The 18,882-nt window shown below is 40.7% G+C and overlaps 1 protein-coding gene across 2 annotated transcripts; it reads right to left on the reverse strand.

Annotated features, from left to right (window-relative positions):
• Positions 1-884: 884 nt before the first annotated feature.
• On the reverse strand, positions 885-18,579 carry smc4 (structural maintenance of chromosomes 4). 2 transcript variants are annotated; one of them, XM_054795238.1, is made up of 24 exons: positions 18,287-18,579; positions 17,208-17,375; positions 16,426-16,616; positions 15,844-16,035; positions 14,707-14,883; positions 12,983-13,147; positions 12,573-12,700; positions 12,350-12,490; positions 12,078-12,228; positions 10,047-10,211; positions 9,749-9,982; positions 9,478-9,663; positions 6,266-6,427; positions 5,962-6,187; positions 5,802-5,878; positions 5,568-5,720; positions 5,371-5,497; positions 5,068-5,257; positions 4,845-4,989; positions 2,251-2,424; positions 1,991-2,173; positions 1,482-1,714; positions 1,224-1,407; positions 885-1,151 (listed from the first exon to the last, which is right to left on the reverse strand). In XM_054795238.1, exons 2-24 carry the CDS (start codon positions 17,362-17,364, stop codon positions 987-989), a joined length of 3,906 nt encoding a protein of 1,301 aa, XP_054651213.1. In that variant the 5' UTR covers positions 17,365-17,375; positions 18,287-18,579; the 3' UTR covers positions 885-986. The 2 variants fall into 2 exon arrangements, with proteins under 2 accessions (XP_054651213.1, XP_054651214.1); XM_054795239.1 differs by lacking the exons at positions 17,208-17,375; positions 18,287-18,579 and adding an exon at positions 16,979-17,156.
• Positions 18,580-18,882: the final 303 nt, after the last annotated feature.

Genomic DNA, 18,882 nt, shown 5'->3' on the forward strand with positions numbered 1-18,882 from the left:
AGTCGAGGACGCCATCATCTTGTTGCTCCACCAAGCTCTCGCTCACCTGGACAGAGGCAGTGGTGCTGTGAGCATTACATTTTTGGACTTCTCCAGCGCCTTTAACACCATCCAGCCTCAGCTCCTCAGGGCCACACTGGCACAGATGGGAGTAGGATCACAGTCTACCCGACTGGCAGCCCTCAGCACGTACTTCTGGGGAACTGCAGGTCCGACACTGACCAGCAGTCTGTACTTCTTCAGAAGGCTGCCATCACTCAACATATGCAAGAAGCTGCTACAGATCTTCTACCAGACTGGGGTAGCTAGTGCCCTCCTGTATGCGGTAGTGTGCTGGGGGAGCAGCCTTAAGAAGGACACCACACACCTGGACAAACTGCTGAGGAAGGCAGGCTCTGTCATTGGCACTGAGCTGGACAGACTGATATCTGTGGCAGAGCAAAGGACACTGAGGAGGCTCCTTTCCATCATGGACAACCAGCATCATCCAATGCACAGCATCATCTCTTCACAGAAGAGCAGTTTCAGTGGCAGATTACTGTCACTGTCATGCTCCGCTCAAGACTGAGCAGATCATTCCTGCCACACGCCATGCGGCTTTTCAACACAACAGAGAGGAAGCGATAAAATCACACCCAGGACTGGACTTATGTATTATTGCACTACAAATTTGAAGTGATCTGTTCCACATTTATTTATTCTTATTCTATTTTGTTTTCTTATTTTTCCTATCTTGCCTTGGGTGTTTTATTTTGTGATGAAATTTTTGCAGAGCTGCTGGAAATGTGAAATTTTCCACCAGAGTTGTATGGCAGTTTGACAATGAATAGTAACTGAAAGATTGGTACAAGAATGTAAAATGTAAAAAAGATTTTTATTCAGATAGCAGCATTTTATACTGGACAATATTTACAACAGAAAAAAGGTTTGTAATAACTAAATATAAACACATGAAACATCCTAAGTGTTAGAAACAACCATAGGATCTAAGCGGTGCAGGCGTCGTGCTCTCGGAACACGATGGTCTTGGGGTTGATCCCCACACTCTTGGTGGTGTTGTGAGTTTTGTAGATGCCGATGAGGCGATCGGCGATCTCAAACATGTTGTTCCTCAGTGAGATGATGATGAACTGAGCGTTCTTGGTTTGCTCCTGTGTGCAGATCAAAGCAATAAGCCAAGATTACATAGCGGGTTGAAAGTGTTGTTGGACAGCAGTACTCACATAAATGTAACAGGCCACGATAGAGACGTTCTTGAAATCGAGAGCAGCGTCAATCTCGTCCATGAAGTAGAGCGGTGTGGGCTTGTAGTGGTGCAGTGCGAACACCAGCGCCAGCGAGCTGAGAGTCTTCTCTCCCCCAGAAAGGTTAAAAATCTTCTTCCAGCTCTTCTTTGGAGGACGTACACTGCAGGGACACATTCAAGCATTAGGACGTGCTTGTGGATGTCTCCAAACACAAACACAGGAAACATGTCACACCTGAACATGATGCCCTCCGAGAACGGGTCCAAGCTGTCCACCAGCTCCAGCTCTGCATCGCCCCCCAGTGTGAGCATTTGGTAGTTCTCCTTCAACTTGTTGGTAATCATATTGAATCCGGTCAAGAATTCATTGAGGCGTTGTTTGCGGAGGTCCTCGTAGCCGTGTTTGAACTTGTCACGCTCTGTGGTGATGTCGTTTAGCTGGGCCACGCGCTGAAGGTACAGCTCCTCCTGCACACGTGTGACATGTTCCATTATCACCGCTCTCGTTGTATCATTTTAGCTGCATAGTTTGTCATGATAAGAGCTGGAGCCTATTCCAGCTGCCTACACCCTGCTAATTGGTGGGTATTGATCCAAAGTCAGCCCTGCATTGTGAAGCTATTGAAGAGGGATTTCAGTTGAGGAAACGTCATGCAGCCCAAACCAGACTACAGAAGACACCGATGCAGAAAATTCAAGTACTGTAATACTGCAAAGAGGCACACACACACTGTCCTCTTATACCTTCTTCTTGTACTCTGCAATGGCGCCAAGGTTGGGCTTCATCTGTGCGCACTGCGTCTCCAACGTGATCATCTTGTTGATAATGATGTTGGGGTCTGAGATACCATTCAGTTGTTCGGCCGTAAGAACAGGAAGTTCTTCCTCTGGTTTGCCCTCGATGGCATGAAGGGACAGCTTGCTGGCCTGGAGACCAAGAGGACCTTGGTCAGATGTCACAGTTGAACCGTCCCAATGGTCAACTCACTGTGGCTGAAACCCACCTCTTTCTGCCAGTGTTTGATCTTGTTTTTGTGTTCAACGATGGCGACCTCTATCTGCTCCACGCGCAGTCGTACGCTCAGCGACTCCTCCTGCAGGGCGTGTTCTTGCTGCTGTAGAACCTTGATCTCCTTCACCACCGCCTGGTACTGCTCCTGCACCTCAGGAAGTTCTGCCTGCAGAACAAGGAGCTTGCTTCAGCTTATTCTCGTTCTAATGCATTTTATAACCCGGGGGCCATTTTTGACCCACAGCTCATTTTTATTGGCCCACGGCATATTCTAAAAATAAAATGAATGAATAAAATATATTAGATATTACACTAATTTGCTATTTTATGTGTGACCCTCACTGGAACAGGTTTGGACATCCCTGCCTGAAGAGGTCCTTTAAACTCATTCTTTTGTCTCTAATGACAAAAAAAGGCAACTTACCAAAAACTGCCAATATATTACCATAAATTCTGGACTATAAGCCTGTACTTTTCCCCCCACACACTTAGGACCTTAAGGCCTAAGAACTACAGTTCCCATGATGCTTAGAGTGCAGATTCAGGAAGTTGTGAATTAGACAGCGAAGTGGAAGCTAATGTCACGCTTTGAAGTCTTATGCAGCGATCGTGTTTCGACGATTCGGACAATTCCTAAGTTTAATCATGTGTAAAATCACTACAGCTTCTGTTTGGAACTGCTTGCACTGCGGCAGCTGTTGAACTCCGATGGGAAAAAAGCGTCGCAAGTCTCACTCTTTAACGAGTGACACTGGGAACACAGAGTGTACAGCACGTAGGATTGCAAGGTTTATAGTGTTTCTTTCTGCGTTTAAAACGTGGACACGTGCGGTCTATATATGTACAAACTTTTTTTTTCTCTTTAAAATTGGTGGTTGCGGCTTATATTCAGGTCAATAGTCCGGAATTTATGGTATATATGAATATTTATTATTTATATTTTTCCACACTTCAAACAAGTCAGTCTTGTAAAATTACTTCAGCCTGAAATGTACATATCATGCATTCATATTTTGGGGACATTTGAGCCTTTTAAAAGCCAGTATGTTTACATAACTCCACAAACTACGGCTGTCAAAAATAACATATCAACCGCGGTAATTCACTTATTTTAAGAATAAAGTCAACATTTTTACTGAAATTAACACGTGTATCATGGCAAGCCGCAGGCACAGAGTCTGATGTGCTTTGATAACTTTATTTTGACATGAACACATCAACAGCAGTGCAATTCCAACACCATATTTCTATCTCCAACTTGGGATGTCCCGATCTAATATTGATATGGGGCCGATATCAGCAACAAAAACAATATCGGAGTATATTGGCCTACATCTCAAATCTCCGATATTGGCACTACGATACACGCAGTCGATTCCACACTCCGCCCCAGCCGTGACCGGATAGAGCCCATGGGATCACAACAACACTGTTTGCTAGCGTGCTAACAAAGTAGCAAGGAGCACGAGTGATGTCAGCTGTGTAGCAGTAAAAAGATGTTGTGTAGCGGAGTGCAATATTTGTCATGCATAACTTTCCCATGGTGGTACAGAACTCGGGAAGTTTAATAGGACAAATTTAGCATTTAGCACCTCGATCCTCGCTACATTATGCCGAGCTGCCACTACATTGTGGATGAACCTATACACCACATGCACAAAGAAGTAAACTCACGCTTACTGTTGCTGCCTATTGTTCTCTGAGTAACCTCACTTGAGCCTTTTCTAACATTCCACACTACAAAATAAGTTATAAAAGTATGTATGATTTGTGCTTTTATAACATTCCACACTACCAAATATATAATACAAATATGTATGATTGGTGTTGATATTGGGTCAATACCAGTATCGGCCGATATTCAAGGCTGCAATATCGGTATCGGTAGTGAAAAAAGTTGTATCGGGCCACGCCATCTCCAACTGACAAAATGTATCTAGGCCGTTCACCCTCTGAACAAAACTTCCTCATTTTCGAGGCGCATTCACGGACACTCTGAACATCACAACAACATCTTTACTATGCGTGCAAGTGCGGTCTCAGTAAACAGAAAGACATAAAAAGAAAACATTAAGTGGAGATTCTTACCAGCATTTAAGTGTGCTCGGCAATCCCACAAAATGCACGCAAAATGTGAATTCAACTTACATTTCGTGGTGTCTTTGGACGCAACCCCACATTGCGAATAATAAACAGCGAAAATGTGATTCAAATGTTCTACTAGTTAAAAAGATTTTCAGGTGTGGCATCTCCAATGGCATCCTGATTACAATTTTCAGTTTATTTGGACCTGTTAATACATACAATATACAGTATAGCATCTTCAAATACATTTGAAGGACGTTTTGCTTATTATTATTATTATTATTATTATTATAATTAGGGATGGGCTCATAATCAGCAGTAACACTGATTTGCATGCAATATTTTTTCAGAAAATACCTCACACTCAAGGCCCTAATGACAAAAAAAAAAAGAAAACTTAACAAAAAACGGTGTAAAAATATTATATTGTATTAAAAAAACATACTTTTTTATAGACCATTATGCAACATCAATATAGACGCGTAGAAGAAAAGTGCTGACCTCAGCCTCTTGACAGGCTTTCATGATTTCTCCCGCATCATCCTCCAGTTTCTTCAGGTGTCCTGTGAACTCCACCAAAGATTTCTCAATGTCTTCCAGCTCACCCTGCACGCGAGTCACACTCTCTTCACACTTCTTGAGGTTGCTGCACACACATGCACGACAGCATGCGTTACATATTGCGCAGTCAGTCAGGTCACAAGTTTGTTTTTGTTTTGCTCACCGGTCTGCAGTCTTGATGGCGACTTGAGCCTTGGTGATGGTGGACGAGCATTCATCCAGAGCTTTGTTGATGTTGTCCAGCTTATCCTGCTGAGCCTTTAACTTGTGGCTGTTAATATCCACAATCAGATTGTGGAGCCTCTTCACCTCGTTTTCCACCTTAGAAGCTTTGCTTGAAGCTGCTTCAAAGTCTGCAACGACCGGGAAATATTGATGTCGTCATGGACTACACAGAACTTAAATATATAAATAAAGTAAATATATAAGTACATTTATAAGTAAAGTGGATAAAAGTTCATTTCACCTTTCTTGAAGGCCTCAAGGCTTTTCTCCATCTGTTTCTGTTTGGTCTTGTCTGGGGCAGCAGCCAGCACATTGGCCTCCAGTTCCTTCATCTGGACCTTTAAGCGGCTCTCCTGGTCAGCCAGACTCTGGGAGACATAAAGACATAAAGTGCCTGTTGATGATTAGTCAAGATGGTTAAGACGAGGTAGTGCGTACGGTCATGCTGTTGGCGTATTTCTCCAGCGTGTTCTTCATGTCACGGAGTTGGGAGCGCAGGCGCTGGACGTTCTCCTCAAGGTGCATCTTCCTCTCTTGGCACCCCTGCAGCTTTGACACCTTATTGTTCAGCTTGCTCTCCATGCAGTCAAGCTACAGAAACATACGTAGACATGATCAGAGACTGCATGTGAAGAAAGCAGTAAGCCTTAACCTTGATGATTGTTCACGTACCTCCTCCTGGGAGACCTCCGTGTTAAGAGAAGAGCCCATCCGGCCCTTTATTACTCTTCCTCCTCCAGTCATGGTTCCTGTGAGGAACACATTACAAGTACTTGAGTGTACTCAAACAAGAAGTGAGGTAAGTTAAGGAGAGAAGCAGCAGGCCACCCACCGGCCATTTCAATGATCTGGCCCTTGAGGGTGACCACTCTCCAACGCTTGTCTCTCTGGAAGGCCATCCTTGTTGCCTGCTCCATGTCTTGGGCCACCAGGGTGTCCCTCAGGGCAAAGTAGAAAGCTGGACGCACAATCTCGTCTTTGACTCTCACCATGTCAAAGAGACGAGGGCTGTCCTCAGGGGTGCGGATTGGACCCATGTTCTTCTCCCACACCTTCATCTGAGGAAAGGAGGAGTCAGTCCCAAGTTTGGGTTTGGCCCATCTCTGCATTTGTTCCGAAAAAACAGCCGTACTTACCTTGTCAAGACCAATAAAAGTCGCCATGCCGATGTTCTGCTCTTTGAGAAATATAACACATTTCTGAGCCGTGTCGATGGTGTCCACCACAATGTGGTCCAGAGCACCGCAGCTGGACGAAATGGCCACGTCGTACTTTTCATCTATGGCGCCGAGGTCTCCCTGTAAGCAAATAATGATCACTTATCTGGACACAGGAGTGATGTGAAACTGTTCTACTTATTACTTGAATTTAACAACATTTTTTTTTTTACTTTGGATTTGGAGTGCACCAGAAAGTGGAAAAGAAAATGTAGCTGTCTTTGACCACAGGGTTATTTATTGACAAGTATACTTGACACATTCTTTGAACTTGCTGACTAAAAACCTCACAAAAAGTGTCAAAATTTAAAGTTGAGGTGCACTGAAAACAACCATGGAATTTCCATTTCAGCTACGACTAACTATTTCAAAATATATGTAGAATAGAAGATCCCTAAAGATCTCTGCAGGTTCCGAGAATGTGTCCTATTGTAAAAATCAGGGTTCCTGCGGATTTGACATTTGAAAATTCCATACTTTTCCCACACTGCAGAATAAATTTGTATCATGCAAATAAATTACAGAATTAATCATTTGCAGTAGGGATCCTGAAGATCGGATCGGGACACACTCCAGTATTGTAGGTGCGGTAATGTGCTTCAAAGCTGGTTGCCACTCGACTCCCGCCACCCGCAAAAAAAAGAAAACGCAACACCACCATGCAAACATGTCAGCGGTGTACCGTGAAGTTAATTTCATGTTGGATGTTGGCTATTTGGCTCTGTAGCTACAGTAGTAGTTCCACCTCACTGTGCCCGGACTGCTGTGTCATTGTGCGGGGAGCTCGCACAGGAAGTGCTGGTCTAACCGCTGGTTGTTTATACTCAATATTCTAAATCACACCACAAATTGATCTATGACCATGCCAGATGATTAGTCCTACCCTAAAAGTATTTTGCACGGGTTTTTTAAAAAAGCCAACAGATATTGTTGGTCATGAAATTCAGCAATACTATTTTCATAACCATATTCAATTCCACAAATTTATGTTTGTAACAAAAGCGTTTTGTTAAAAAATATCGGATCTGCAAGACTATAAAAATTTCAAAAAAATCAGATCGGAAGCCAAAAAATGTGGATCGGGACATCCCTAATTTGCAAAGGAGGTGGTGACCAGATTACCTTGCTTTTTCCCCTGCATATGACTCACAACCACCACCAGTCCCATGTTGGAGAAGTAAAATATGTACCGGTAACACAAAGTCTATACTTTTTGACAAATTCCAGCCTGACCTTCCTATTCTTCTTGCTAATGATTGGTTTGCTTCTTCTGGTGCAGCCATTGTACTTTTCTTAATGAAGTTTTCTATAAACAGCAGATAGTAGGGGTGTCAGGCGACACTCGAGACGAGACTGGGTCTACGAGAACGAGATGAGATTTTAACATTACTTTTAAGAAAAGTATAAAAAATATATTACAATCTACTAATTTAATTTCTACTATATTACAGTCTTATGCGCTCTGCGTGTATGCAAGTGGCCCCGCCTCCACCCAGTGAGACTATATGACTGGTAAAAGGGCTCACTCCGTTCATGTCATCGTTCAATGGAACTCTCCTTCTGGAGCCTGTTTGGAAGCGAGCGACGAGGAAAACAGACCAATATATTGAGGCAAAATTACTGAGTTAATTTTCATGTATCGTGTGATTAATTAATTAATTTATTATTGTCCCAGGCCTAGTGGCCACACGTTTTTTTCCTGAACCAGAAATCACAGTCACGTTTAAATCTTGCGAGATCTTGTGACACCCCTAGCGATACCCACACTCCTGCCCTCTGCAAGTTGTTGCTGATGTCACTAACAGTCGTTTTAGGGTCTTTCTTTACAGATCTCTCAATGTTTCTGTCATAAACTGCTGATGCTTTCCTTGGTCTACCTGTTCCACATCTGTGGTACAGTGGTTTCTTTCTTCTTCAGGACATTCCTAATAGGTGTAGTAGCTATGCCCAATGTTGGTGCAATGCTTCTGATTGATTTTCCATCTTCTCTCAAATTCACAATTGCTTGTTTTTCCACCCAAAAACAGCTGTCTGCTTTTCAGGTTGTTTTTAAATATAGTCTACACAGGCAAAACCTATCCTACTCAACCTGAAACTGAGTGTAGACATTCAGTGCTATTTATTAATTTTTAAAGTTATTTAATAGGACACACATGGGTAACAAACACACCTGTAAGTCACATGTTCCAATACTTTTGCTCACATGAAAAATGAGGTGGGTTCAAACAAAAGGTGCTATATTCTAGTAAGGTGTGCATCTGATGTAAACATCTGGAAATTAAAGCTGAAATGTCCTGTTCAGGTCTCGTATTCATCTTTTGATGTCAAACCCAAATGTTTTCAGTCTACAGCAAAGGAGTTGACCTCACTGTTCCAATACATCTGCAAGTTTCTGTATTTGGGCTTTTTAAGCCAGTCATCAGAAAATGTACATTTGCTCATTATAAGTTCTGTCCAACATGGGGACAAAATGTGTGTGGGCGTCACCTGTCCGTTGAAGCAGCAGTAAAACTTGACAACATCTGGAAGGGCCTTAAAATGGGTTGGAGGAGATTAAGAACAGAGGTCTGACCATTCAACTTGTCAATCCTTCCGGATATTTTCCAGGATGCGTTGCCTACTATGTGCTCTCACACAAACATCTTAGCTGCTCTAGCAAGCGCTTAGAAAAACAGGTCGATCAATTTATTGTTATCCATAATTGTATCATTTAGAAAACAGAATAGTGGCAAGTCTTGGAAACATGAATATTTTTCCATACTAGAGTTTCCATTTTCCATACCTTTCCAGACCAGGAAATTTTCTAAATCTCCATACTTTTCCATATTTGCATAGGAACCCTATACAATACAGCAGCAACAGGACCAATGTTGTAATGCTCAGCCAGCATTAATACCGCTGATAAGTTTGTTTGTGTTGTTAAAACATTTGGTTTTATAATATGTGCTGCATATATTTATAGAAAGGTCCTACTTCACTGACTTCTGGTTTAGTACACGGACGGATAAATGTGGACTTGGGCCAGTGTTGCAGGTTCTGTGTGTGAAAGTGGCTGGTCTTCACCAAGAACTTCCCAGCTAAGCGATTGTGAAATGAGTGACATGAAATCCTTACTAAAGTATTTTCCCTACCAGTCTTCCGAGGATACCAGGAATTTTGCCACTCCTCATCTGCTGCATGAGTGCATCCAGGACCTTTCCTCGACTGCGCTTAGATGACAGAGAGCTCTTGGCTTCATCCACCTTTTGCCTCATTTCCCTCACAGTCTGCCGGGTCTCATGTTCCATCTTCATCAGCTGCTCCAGCTCTTCCTCGTCCTGCAGGGAGGAAAAGAAAAGGTTCTTCCCTTAATGACGTTGCTGAGCCAGCTGTACAGTAAAACTGCGAAATTACAGTGTTCACCTTCTTTAACTCTTTCGCTCTCTCAGGTATGTTGACTTCCAGTTCTTTAATAGCAGCACGGCGCTCCCGCAGTGTGTCCGATGTTGTTTGGAGTGTCTGTTTGGCTGAGTTGAGCTGCGTCACTGCAGTGTTGTGTCGGCTCAGGTAGATGTCAAGCTCCGACTGGGCCAGGTCCTTACGTGAGCGCGTCTCGTTGACGGCCATGCTGAGCTGCATCAGCTCTTTCTCTTTGGTCTGACAAAAAAGAAGAAGTTGAGGCCATGCATGGATAAAATGTTTAGGGGACTTCTTTACAAACCTCCTTGTCCTGCTGCAAGCCACTGGTCTCTTCCTTCAGACTCTCGATCACCTCCTTGAGTTTTTCCTCCTCTTTGCCCTTCTGCTTCTCCAGCTCTTCCTTGCGAGCTGTTGCCTCAGAGATGGCCTTTTCACTTTTGGCGGGTACACCACGCACCTCTTCCAGCTGGAATGAGCCACACACACATCTATTATAATAATTCCTCTTGACTTTACAGAATACCCACAGAAGAACTGTCGGGACCAAAAAGGTGTAGATTTAAATTCAATTGCTGCCAGTTACAAACAAGTAGTGTATACATTGAGGATCTGGCCAAAACACACAACAGTAGCCAGGTATGAATGCGCAAGCCCTGGTTCACAGTGCCACTGCTCCTTGGCAGGGCTGAAGAAAGGCAGCGAGTGGTGTGTGTGTGTTTTGTAGGGTTAACTGCAGGTGAAAAGTGAATGCGGCTGCTGGGAGTGTAACACAAGCCAGGCCAACGCAGAACACTGCTCCCCTGAGGTCTGCCTGTCCCTGACACCCCAATTTCAACAAAGATATCTCCACTTAAGGTGGACGATATCAGTGAGGAATATGGACATGTTTAAACTGAAGAACAAGAGGAGACACATACGGTATGTACAGTAGTTAGTGTTCAAGAGTGTGTGACTCCATAACACCGTGACCATCTGCTTGTCTGGTACTTCACAGCCCCCTAGTGGCTACTTTAGGTTAGCTACTCACTGTTGCCATTAAAATGTGATTTACTGTGAAACACTTTTATGCTGTTTTTACAAGAACTCTGCAGTTTTCTGACCAAGGAAAATAAGATTAATTAAAGCAGGCTCCCAGTATATAGATGTTACATTTTTATGACGCATTGATGTTTAACAGGAGCCAAGTAGCAATTATGAATTTGTACTGCACATCAATAAGAATTAAAGTTACACTTTACGGAATGACCTGGACTCAAAAACCTCTTTTGTACTGCTGTTCCATTGTCAAACAAAACTGTAGAATTTGATCTATTTGTAATACATTTGATTATATATTTCTGATCTTAATTACTGTCCATTAGACCTCCCAATATTAATGTTGAGTTTCATGAATGTAACATTTACATTTTCGATACATATTCTGTATGTATATACTGTATTATATGTATATATATGTATATATATATATATATATATATATATATATATATATATATGTATATATATATATATATATATATATATACACACACAAAATAGATTACATACGGTACATACACACACACACACACACACACACACACATTATAATACTGTATGTATGTATGTGTGTATATATATATATATATATATATATATATATATTACATACGGTACATACACGCACACACAGTATCCACACACACACACACACACACACACAATATAGCTATATACACATACACACACGCACACACACACACACACACACATATAATTACATACACACACACCCCCCCCCCCCCCACACACACACACACACACACAGTATATGAAATGGAAAATATGCAGTTATAAAGAAATGGTCAATTTATGAAATCACAGTGAAAATTCATAAATGTAATTTTCTGCAAAATTTTAAAAATAAATTTTGATAATGTTGTATAAAAGGATATTAAGTAATAATGCATTATGTAAATGAAAGTTAATCCATCCATGTAATAAATATAATATTCCCATTTTTTATTCCTCTTTTGCTTGCATATGTATTTCATTTGCAAACATAATTGTAATACTAATAGTTTGAATTCCTGTAAACAGGAAGTTTTCTTTTAGTTCTCTTGGTGTTTGCTGGCCAAAGGACAAAATAAACAGTAAAATAGTGGAGTGTCATGGCGCTAGCTGACTCATAGTGCAAATCTGTGTCTACAGTTGCTTTGTCCAGTCAACAGGAAAGCTGGCTCGTTGTGCTCACATATTGTGTCGCCGTAAGATGCAACTGCAGTCATGATATAAGCGCCAGTGAAAATCATTTGGGTGTGAGAGGAGATGATAAAAGTAGAGGCTTACACACCTTTTCTTTGTCCTTCTCCAGCTGCTTCTGCAACTTCTTGTTCTTGCTCTTTGAGTGTTTAATCTTCTCACGCACCTCAACGTCCTGCAGGTCCAGCTGGGTGAACTTCTCCTTCTGGCTCTCAATGTACTTGTTGAGCTTATTTTGTTTCCTGGTGGAGGAACAGTAGTTTAGAGGCACAAGGTGATTAAGGTATATAATCAAAAGTGTGTGTGTGTGTGTGTGTGTTTATATATATATATATAAATAAAACGACGCAAAACGGCCTTTACTTCTCCACATTTTTGAGCTCCTGATTCATTTTCTCCATCTCTTCTGATAGCTTTGAATTTTTCTCAGTGAGTTCCTTGGTGTTCTCCAAGATCTTCTGCTTTTCCTGTTCTTTATCTACCACACGCTTTTGCAGGTCATGACTAATGGGAAAGACATCACAAGGATGCTCAGATATTTTTGCTGAATTCACACAGAACACCAATATGGCGCTGGTGTACTTACAGGTAATATTGGCAGAGATTACTCTTGCGTTTGAAGATGTCATTTTCCAGAGTGAGAAACTCTACAGCTTTGTTCTTTTCTCCCTCTAAAGCATTCTTTTCCTTTTCCACAAGCTTGACACGGTTGAGCTGAGAAAGCACAGGTGACAACATGAAATCATACTTTAAAGAATAAATGACATGCATTAGTACCATGTTTAATTTTTATATTTTCACAGCATATTTGATCATTCTGGCATGGCAATATCACGTTACTTAAAAACAGGTTAAAAAAAACTGTGCAGATGTAACCTGATCTTGTCTTATCTTTCATGGCTGCACAACTTAAAAAAAATCAAATTAAAATAAACATCAAAACTACTGTATAGAAAAAGTCAGGACACAGGAAGTGAATGAGTGTGTGTAAGTCACCTTCTCGCCTCTTTGTTCATTAAGCAGCTCAATTCTCCGAGCTAGGGTTTGGATGGGCTCCTTAAGGCGACAAGAGCCAATAATATCCTCCAGGTACTCTAGCATTCCCTCGTCATGCTCCGTCTGACCTTTGGGTTTCATCATGGCAATTTGCTCCACCTCACCCTGCGCCCCAGGAAAGAAAATGCATGCATGACAAGGCGCTTTTGTGTTTGTTTTTTAAAATATATTATATATTATTTGGAACAATTTAATATGACATAGGCTTATTTATATAGTCGCGTGAAGGGCAATCTATTTATCCATTTAAGAATAATTAATTGTGGTATACTTAAAAAAATAAGCTGTGTTAATTTTAAGTATATGTATATCAATGTGAAATAATGGTTTCAAATCATATCTAAATTTAGTCTGATCTCCTACAGCTCCCTTGAGGGACCGCTATCAAGTCTAAGAGTATGTCTGATTACAAAAAAAAACATATTCTTTTGATAAATGACAGCCTTGAGTAACAATCTCCTTTACAACACTCAAATATCCATTTTGAATTCAACCTACTGGTACGTACATGCAGTAAAAACCTAAGCTCTCTCATTGTGTGCAAGAAAAGAAAAGGCTAGCTCACATCTTCCTTTTATGTATGAAAATAAAAAGAGGTTCGCAGAGGAGAAAAATCCCCCCATGTCATCCTGCTCTGACCAGTGCACAAACTAGACAGCTTCCCCTCAGTCAGAGGCTCGAAAGAGTGACCTTGGAAAACAAGCCTAATCCCCTTCCCATAGCCATGCAGCAATGTCACAGACAGAGGTGAAAATATAACATCCAAGGACGGCAAAGAATCATCCTGAACACACACACACACACACACACAGGGGCAAGCAATACACTTGTAAGCAACCAGCAAACCACAAGAGCACTGTGAAGAGTACAAACTGAATGTTCACCAGACACTACTGCACAGAGCAAAAACAGTAACAATTCCACTGACAAAAACTTTTTCCAAAACAGCCTTTAGGTGCTACGCTGACATGAGCCATCACCCCATGGGCCTTGAGTTAATCAGTAATAATGCTTCAGTCACACATGTAACACAATTAGAGCGGTAGGAGTGTGACCACTATCTCAAACTCTCGCAAAAAAATAAAAATAAAAATAAAAAAATACATATACTGTATATATATTTATATTATATTGAAAACAGGCAAAATATGATGTGAACCTACAGTTCACTGTCAAGTCATCCAAAGGTGATAATGATGGGGGGTTTGACCCAGCCACACTGAAGCAGCACTGCTAATACTGGGGTTCAGGTCAATCACACCAATATTTACGTGCTGCTAAAGCGTGACAGGTACACTAGGATGGGAGTGGAAGAAAAATGTGCCTCTTTTAATTAAGAGTCAAATTCATCACAGAATCTCCCACGGAAAATAATAAAAAAAAGTTATATAGATTGCATTTCCTTAAAATTCTAAAGCAGCAAATAATGGTTCGCACCCTGTTCACATAGTATCAAACCATGATGCGCTGCTATAGCACTCTAAGGGCTGCAAGAGGGCACCTCATGGCCTTCCATCAGAGAAGTGCAACAGGTTAATCCCACAGGCAGGCATGACTTTAAAAATCAGCAGTGAAACATTTAACTGAATGGTAATGGATGGATAACCAAGAGCAGGAAATCATAGCAAGGATTAAAAAACAAAAGTTAAATCTTAAAAAGTTACCTGTAGGATGAGAAATCTGTTGTGATCTAAGTCAATGCCATGGCTTCGAAGCAAAGCCCCCACTTCTTTGAATGTGGCTTTTTTGCCATTGATATAGTAGGCTGAGGAATTGTCTTTGTTGGCGGTCCTGGAAACATAGAACTTGCTGTTGGGGATGACTTCGTAGTCATCTCCTTCCTGACTCAGAGTTGGGGGAGGGGCAGAAGACACAGCAGTTTAGGGCACAGCACTTTAGGAGACAATCAAACACAGCTCCACATATCAAATAGTACACTGTCCGCATAGTCAACTAACTATGCATCACAAAAATAAAAATACAAAAAAGATTCACTTCCTCCGTTAAAAACAACTATTCACAATACATCTATACAACACCTAGGCCGAATCAGAATTACTGTAAATAAAAATAAATATCACATTATATGCTATAAGGTAACATTCAGAACAATAAAAACATGTAAAATGATAAGCTCTATTTTTTATTTGGTTTAAGATTTTGAATTAAGAACCAAGTTTTGTGGTATGTACAATACATCACTTGCTAAAAAAAAAAAAAAAAAAATTGAAACTAGCAAACAAGAATATTTCTCCATTCTATCATTTTTCTTTTATTTCATTTTAAAGTGATTAAACTGATCTCTATTAGACTCAAATGAGGTCAAGGCAAAAAGACAAGAAAAAACACACCCCTTGTTAAGGACTAAATATTACACATAACAGGTTTAATCTATTTTTTGAAATGGCTGTCCATCTTTAGCTAAGTTGTCTTTAAAAAAGTAGTTATCTTCTAATTGAAACACCCACCTTGTTGATATTTTAGCACCTAAATACAACATGGCCTTTTTTGTAAAAAATAAATAAATAAATATAAGTTAAAAATAATAAAACTGATCTAGCACAGTATGAATAGTCTATGGTAGCATGTGGGTGTTAAATGTAACTTTCCGGACTGATATGAGTGTATGTTCAGTCAATGATGTAGTGAGACTTGGACAATATTGAAACAATAAAACTAACTAAAAGAAATAGCTTTAAGATTCAATAACATTTGTTTTTAATTATTGTTATTTCAAACTAAGGCTGCATATTGTCTGATCTGTATGAGAGTACCATGAGTGTGATTGTAGACAGCAATACCTTATCAATAATCTTTTGAAAATGCACCTCCACAGTACAGCTTTGCACATCTTTGTGCTGATCGGAGCTGTGAATGAGGACTGACAACTTTTTGGATCGGATCTTTTGAGCTCTGTATCCAAACACAAATAGCATGGAGTCTATCACATTGGACTTGCCACTTCCATTTGGGCCAATGATGCAGGAGAAGCGCTAAGGGAAAGGAAAGAGTTAAATAAATAGGTAAACATTAATTTGAGAAAAATACTTGTGTGCAGCAAACAGAAAATGTGTACATGCACAGTGCAAATCACTTTATTGGGCCGTCTATGGTGAGTCCATTATGTGTGGGTGTAGCTAAGAAGAATTTTTTTGCAAATATATTTGTACAAGTGGCTGACAATTGTGAAACCCCTCCCAAAAAAATCATCAGTAACCCTCCAACAGACTAAACGTAAAATATATATTTTTGTAAATTTTTCCACAAAACAGCACAGTTATAATTTAACTCTCAACTTTCCTGTGTGTATTTACATGATGGGACAATATTAAATGTGCAAAATCATAACAGAACATGTTAAAAAAAAGTGTGCTTAAGTTTACCTTGTGAAAGGGCCCCAGAATCTGTTGTCCTGCATAGGACTTAAAGTTGCGGTTGACTAAATGTGTTATCATGAGGCGAGGAGCCCCGGGTTCATTGGTCATTGCTGGGGGCGGGGGTGGAGGGATGCTACCGAGAATCTCCTCCAAAGTGCGGCCATCAACCGCCTCGGCAGCCTCCCCGAGAGACGGATCTGTGGCATAGGCAAAAAATACAGCTTTATATTCCGTCTTGTGTATGTGTGTGTGTGTGTGTGTGTGTGTGAGTGAGTGTTTTCAGGTGGGGGCTAAGGGCTAAGTTAGTCAGTGACGGGTGGGGGAGGGGTAGAGAAGCAAGAAAAAAACACACAAAACAAAACAAAGTTGGAAACAACAAAACTCCTCAGCTGAAAAATGGCATGCGACACATTTTGAAATGCTTAACGCTTGCATTCATAAGATGTCACTATTGTAATCACATATAAACAAGCTATGCATGCACACGGGCATTAAAATGGCATAAGTCTAAAACTACTAGCTGATGTACTGTCATCACTTTGCAAAAATCATATACTACCTCGTTTGCAGATATCCTGGAAAGTGCAGTCGACGCCTTAAAAATCCCACAATTATTGATTACCGGCATTGTTACTACTACTACCACTACTACATCTAGTAGTAGTACTACTACTAGAGGGACAAAAGCAGCCATTCTAACAAGATTGGAGTGGGAGGAAAGAAAGAAAAAGCCCACAGATTGTCAGGCAACTTGTTAGGACAGCAGAAAACAAGCCTTTGTTACTTGCCAGTTGTCGATGGTGCTGCTGGTGCCTCCTCCTCTTGACCATTGCTTCCTCGAGGGGGTACATCCAACTCGTCATCGAAGTCATCCCGAGGCTGCGACCCTTTTCCTCCTCCTGACTTGGGGGCGGCGGTGGAGCACTTTGCACTTTTAGATGGCATGGTTTCAAAATCTGAGTGGGGGGAGGGGGGTCATTTAGTTTCAAAAAAACTAAGAGGGATATCGATGAGTGGGGGGTTGAGCCTGTCACTCTTCCATTTTGCCTGATTTGACTTAATACATTTTTATTATGATGAAGAGCGTTTGTACGCCGTGCCGTGACAATAAAGTTGCTACTATTTGAATTGGCTATGACATAAGGCGGGCTCCGTATCAAGATATCCTTCATATAACATTAATATTACATTATAGCCACTATACATTATTACTGGGTAACTCAGGTCTTGTGTGATATAGGTATCAAACAAACATTTAATATTAACTTTAATCTATTATTTTCTTTCTATACACTGGGCCACTTGTGACGATGTATTTATCTTCAATTACACGCAAGCTTGTCAAAGCAGCATACTAGCTAGGACCCCGGTACCTAAATGTTATTATTGAAGTATTTATTACTTTCATTGTATTAACTATATCATGTTTAATACTGGAGCAAAGTCTTTTTAAGGTAGCAAATGTATAATAATAAGCGTCGTGGCGGGGGGTGTTGATGACGACGAACACGACAATGTTCAAAACAAGTTAAGAAATGTTTGCTTTCTGTGTTAATTACTAGTCTCTCATTTTGTATCACGTCTCAACGCAAACATTGACTGTAGTTTTGCTTGTAATGCTACTGTCGCCATAAATTACGTGTACAAGCATCTGCGATACTAACATTCGCCAACACTGAAAACTGCTGTGTTGATTTATGAAAATAGGCATACTAAAAGTTGCATGTTGTACGATTGTCATCCATTTCCTTTTTAGTTTATAAAAGTCGAGTCCAACAAAATATCGTTTTGAATTGACGCCAAAAGCATTTCAGCAAATAGACGGAACCCGTCCATTTGGCTACTTTCCGCTGGATTCTGCGTGTACCTTCCACAGTGTCGATATCCAAAAGTCCCCTGTTTTTGGTCCAAATTTCGCTTGACAAAAAAGTGTCGAATCCCAAACCACAGAAAGGATAATCCAGCACAAACTTTAGTTCCGTGTCATTCCTCGTAAAAGTCCAACTTGTAAATGGCGCCTAAACTGAGCCGTCGAAGCACATTCGTTACAAAGTGACGCAAGGCACCATGGACTGTTCAAAGAGCAAGAGGAGAAAAAAATTCAAAAAAGGGGACGAAGCCAACACTGCGTTGTACTCCACAAACCGTCAACATTTGTGCGCGAAAGCACCAACCTGCTCACATTTTAATCTTCAACTTTCTATTATATGACTTTTATTCATGTTTTATCGTCAGATTCAAATGTTAATGTGGGTTGTCACACGTTAAATGGTTAGCAAAAGTCAACCCCGACTAAACTCTTCATATAACTTATAGTATTTTATTTAATGTTGTACTCTCAGTTTAAATTTATCATGAAAAACGTACAACTATTGCGATGATATGTGTTGCTGTTTCAAAATATCCGTTGTCAGGGAAGTGAGTGACAACTCTCGCGAGAATTGCTTTTGAAGCTGTTGCATG

This window comes from Dunckerocampus dactyliophorus, chromosome 12 (assembly GCF_027744805.1).
Source record: "Dunckerocampus dactyliophorus isolate RoL2022-P2 chromosome 12, RoL_Ddac_1.1, whole genome shotgun sequence".
NCBI lineage: Eukaryota > Metazoa > Chordata > Actinopteri > Syngnathiformes > Syngnathidae > Dunckerocampus > Dunckerocampus dactyliophorus.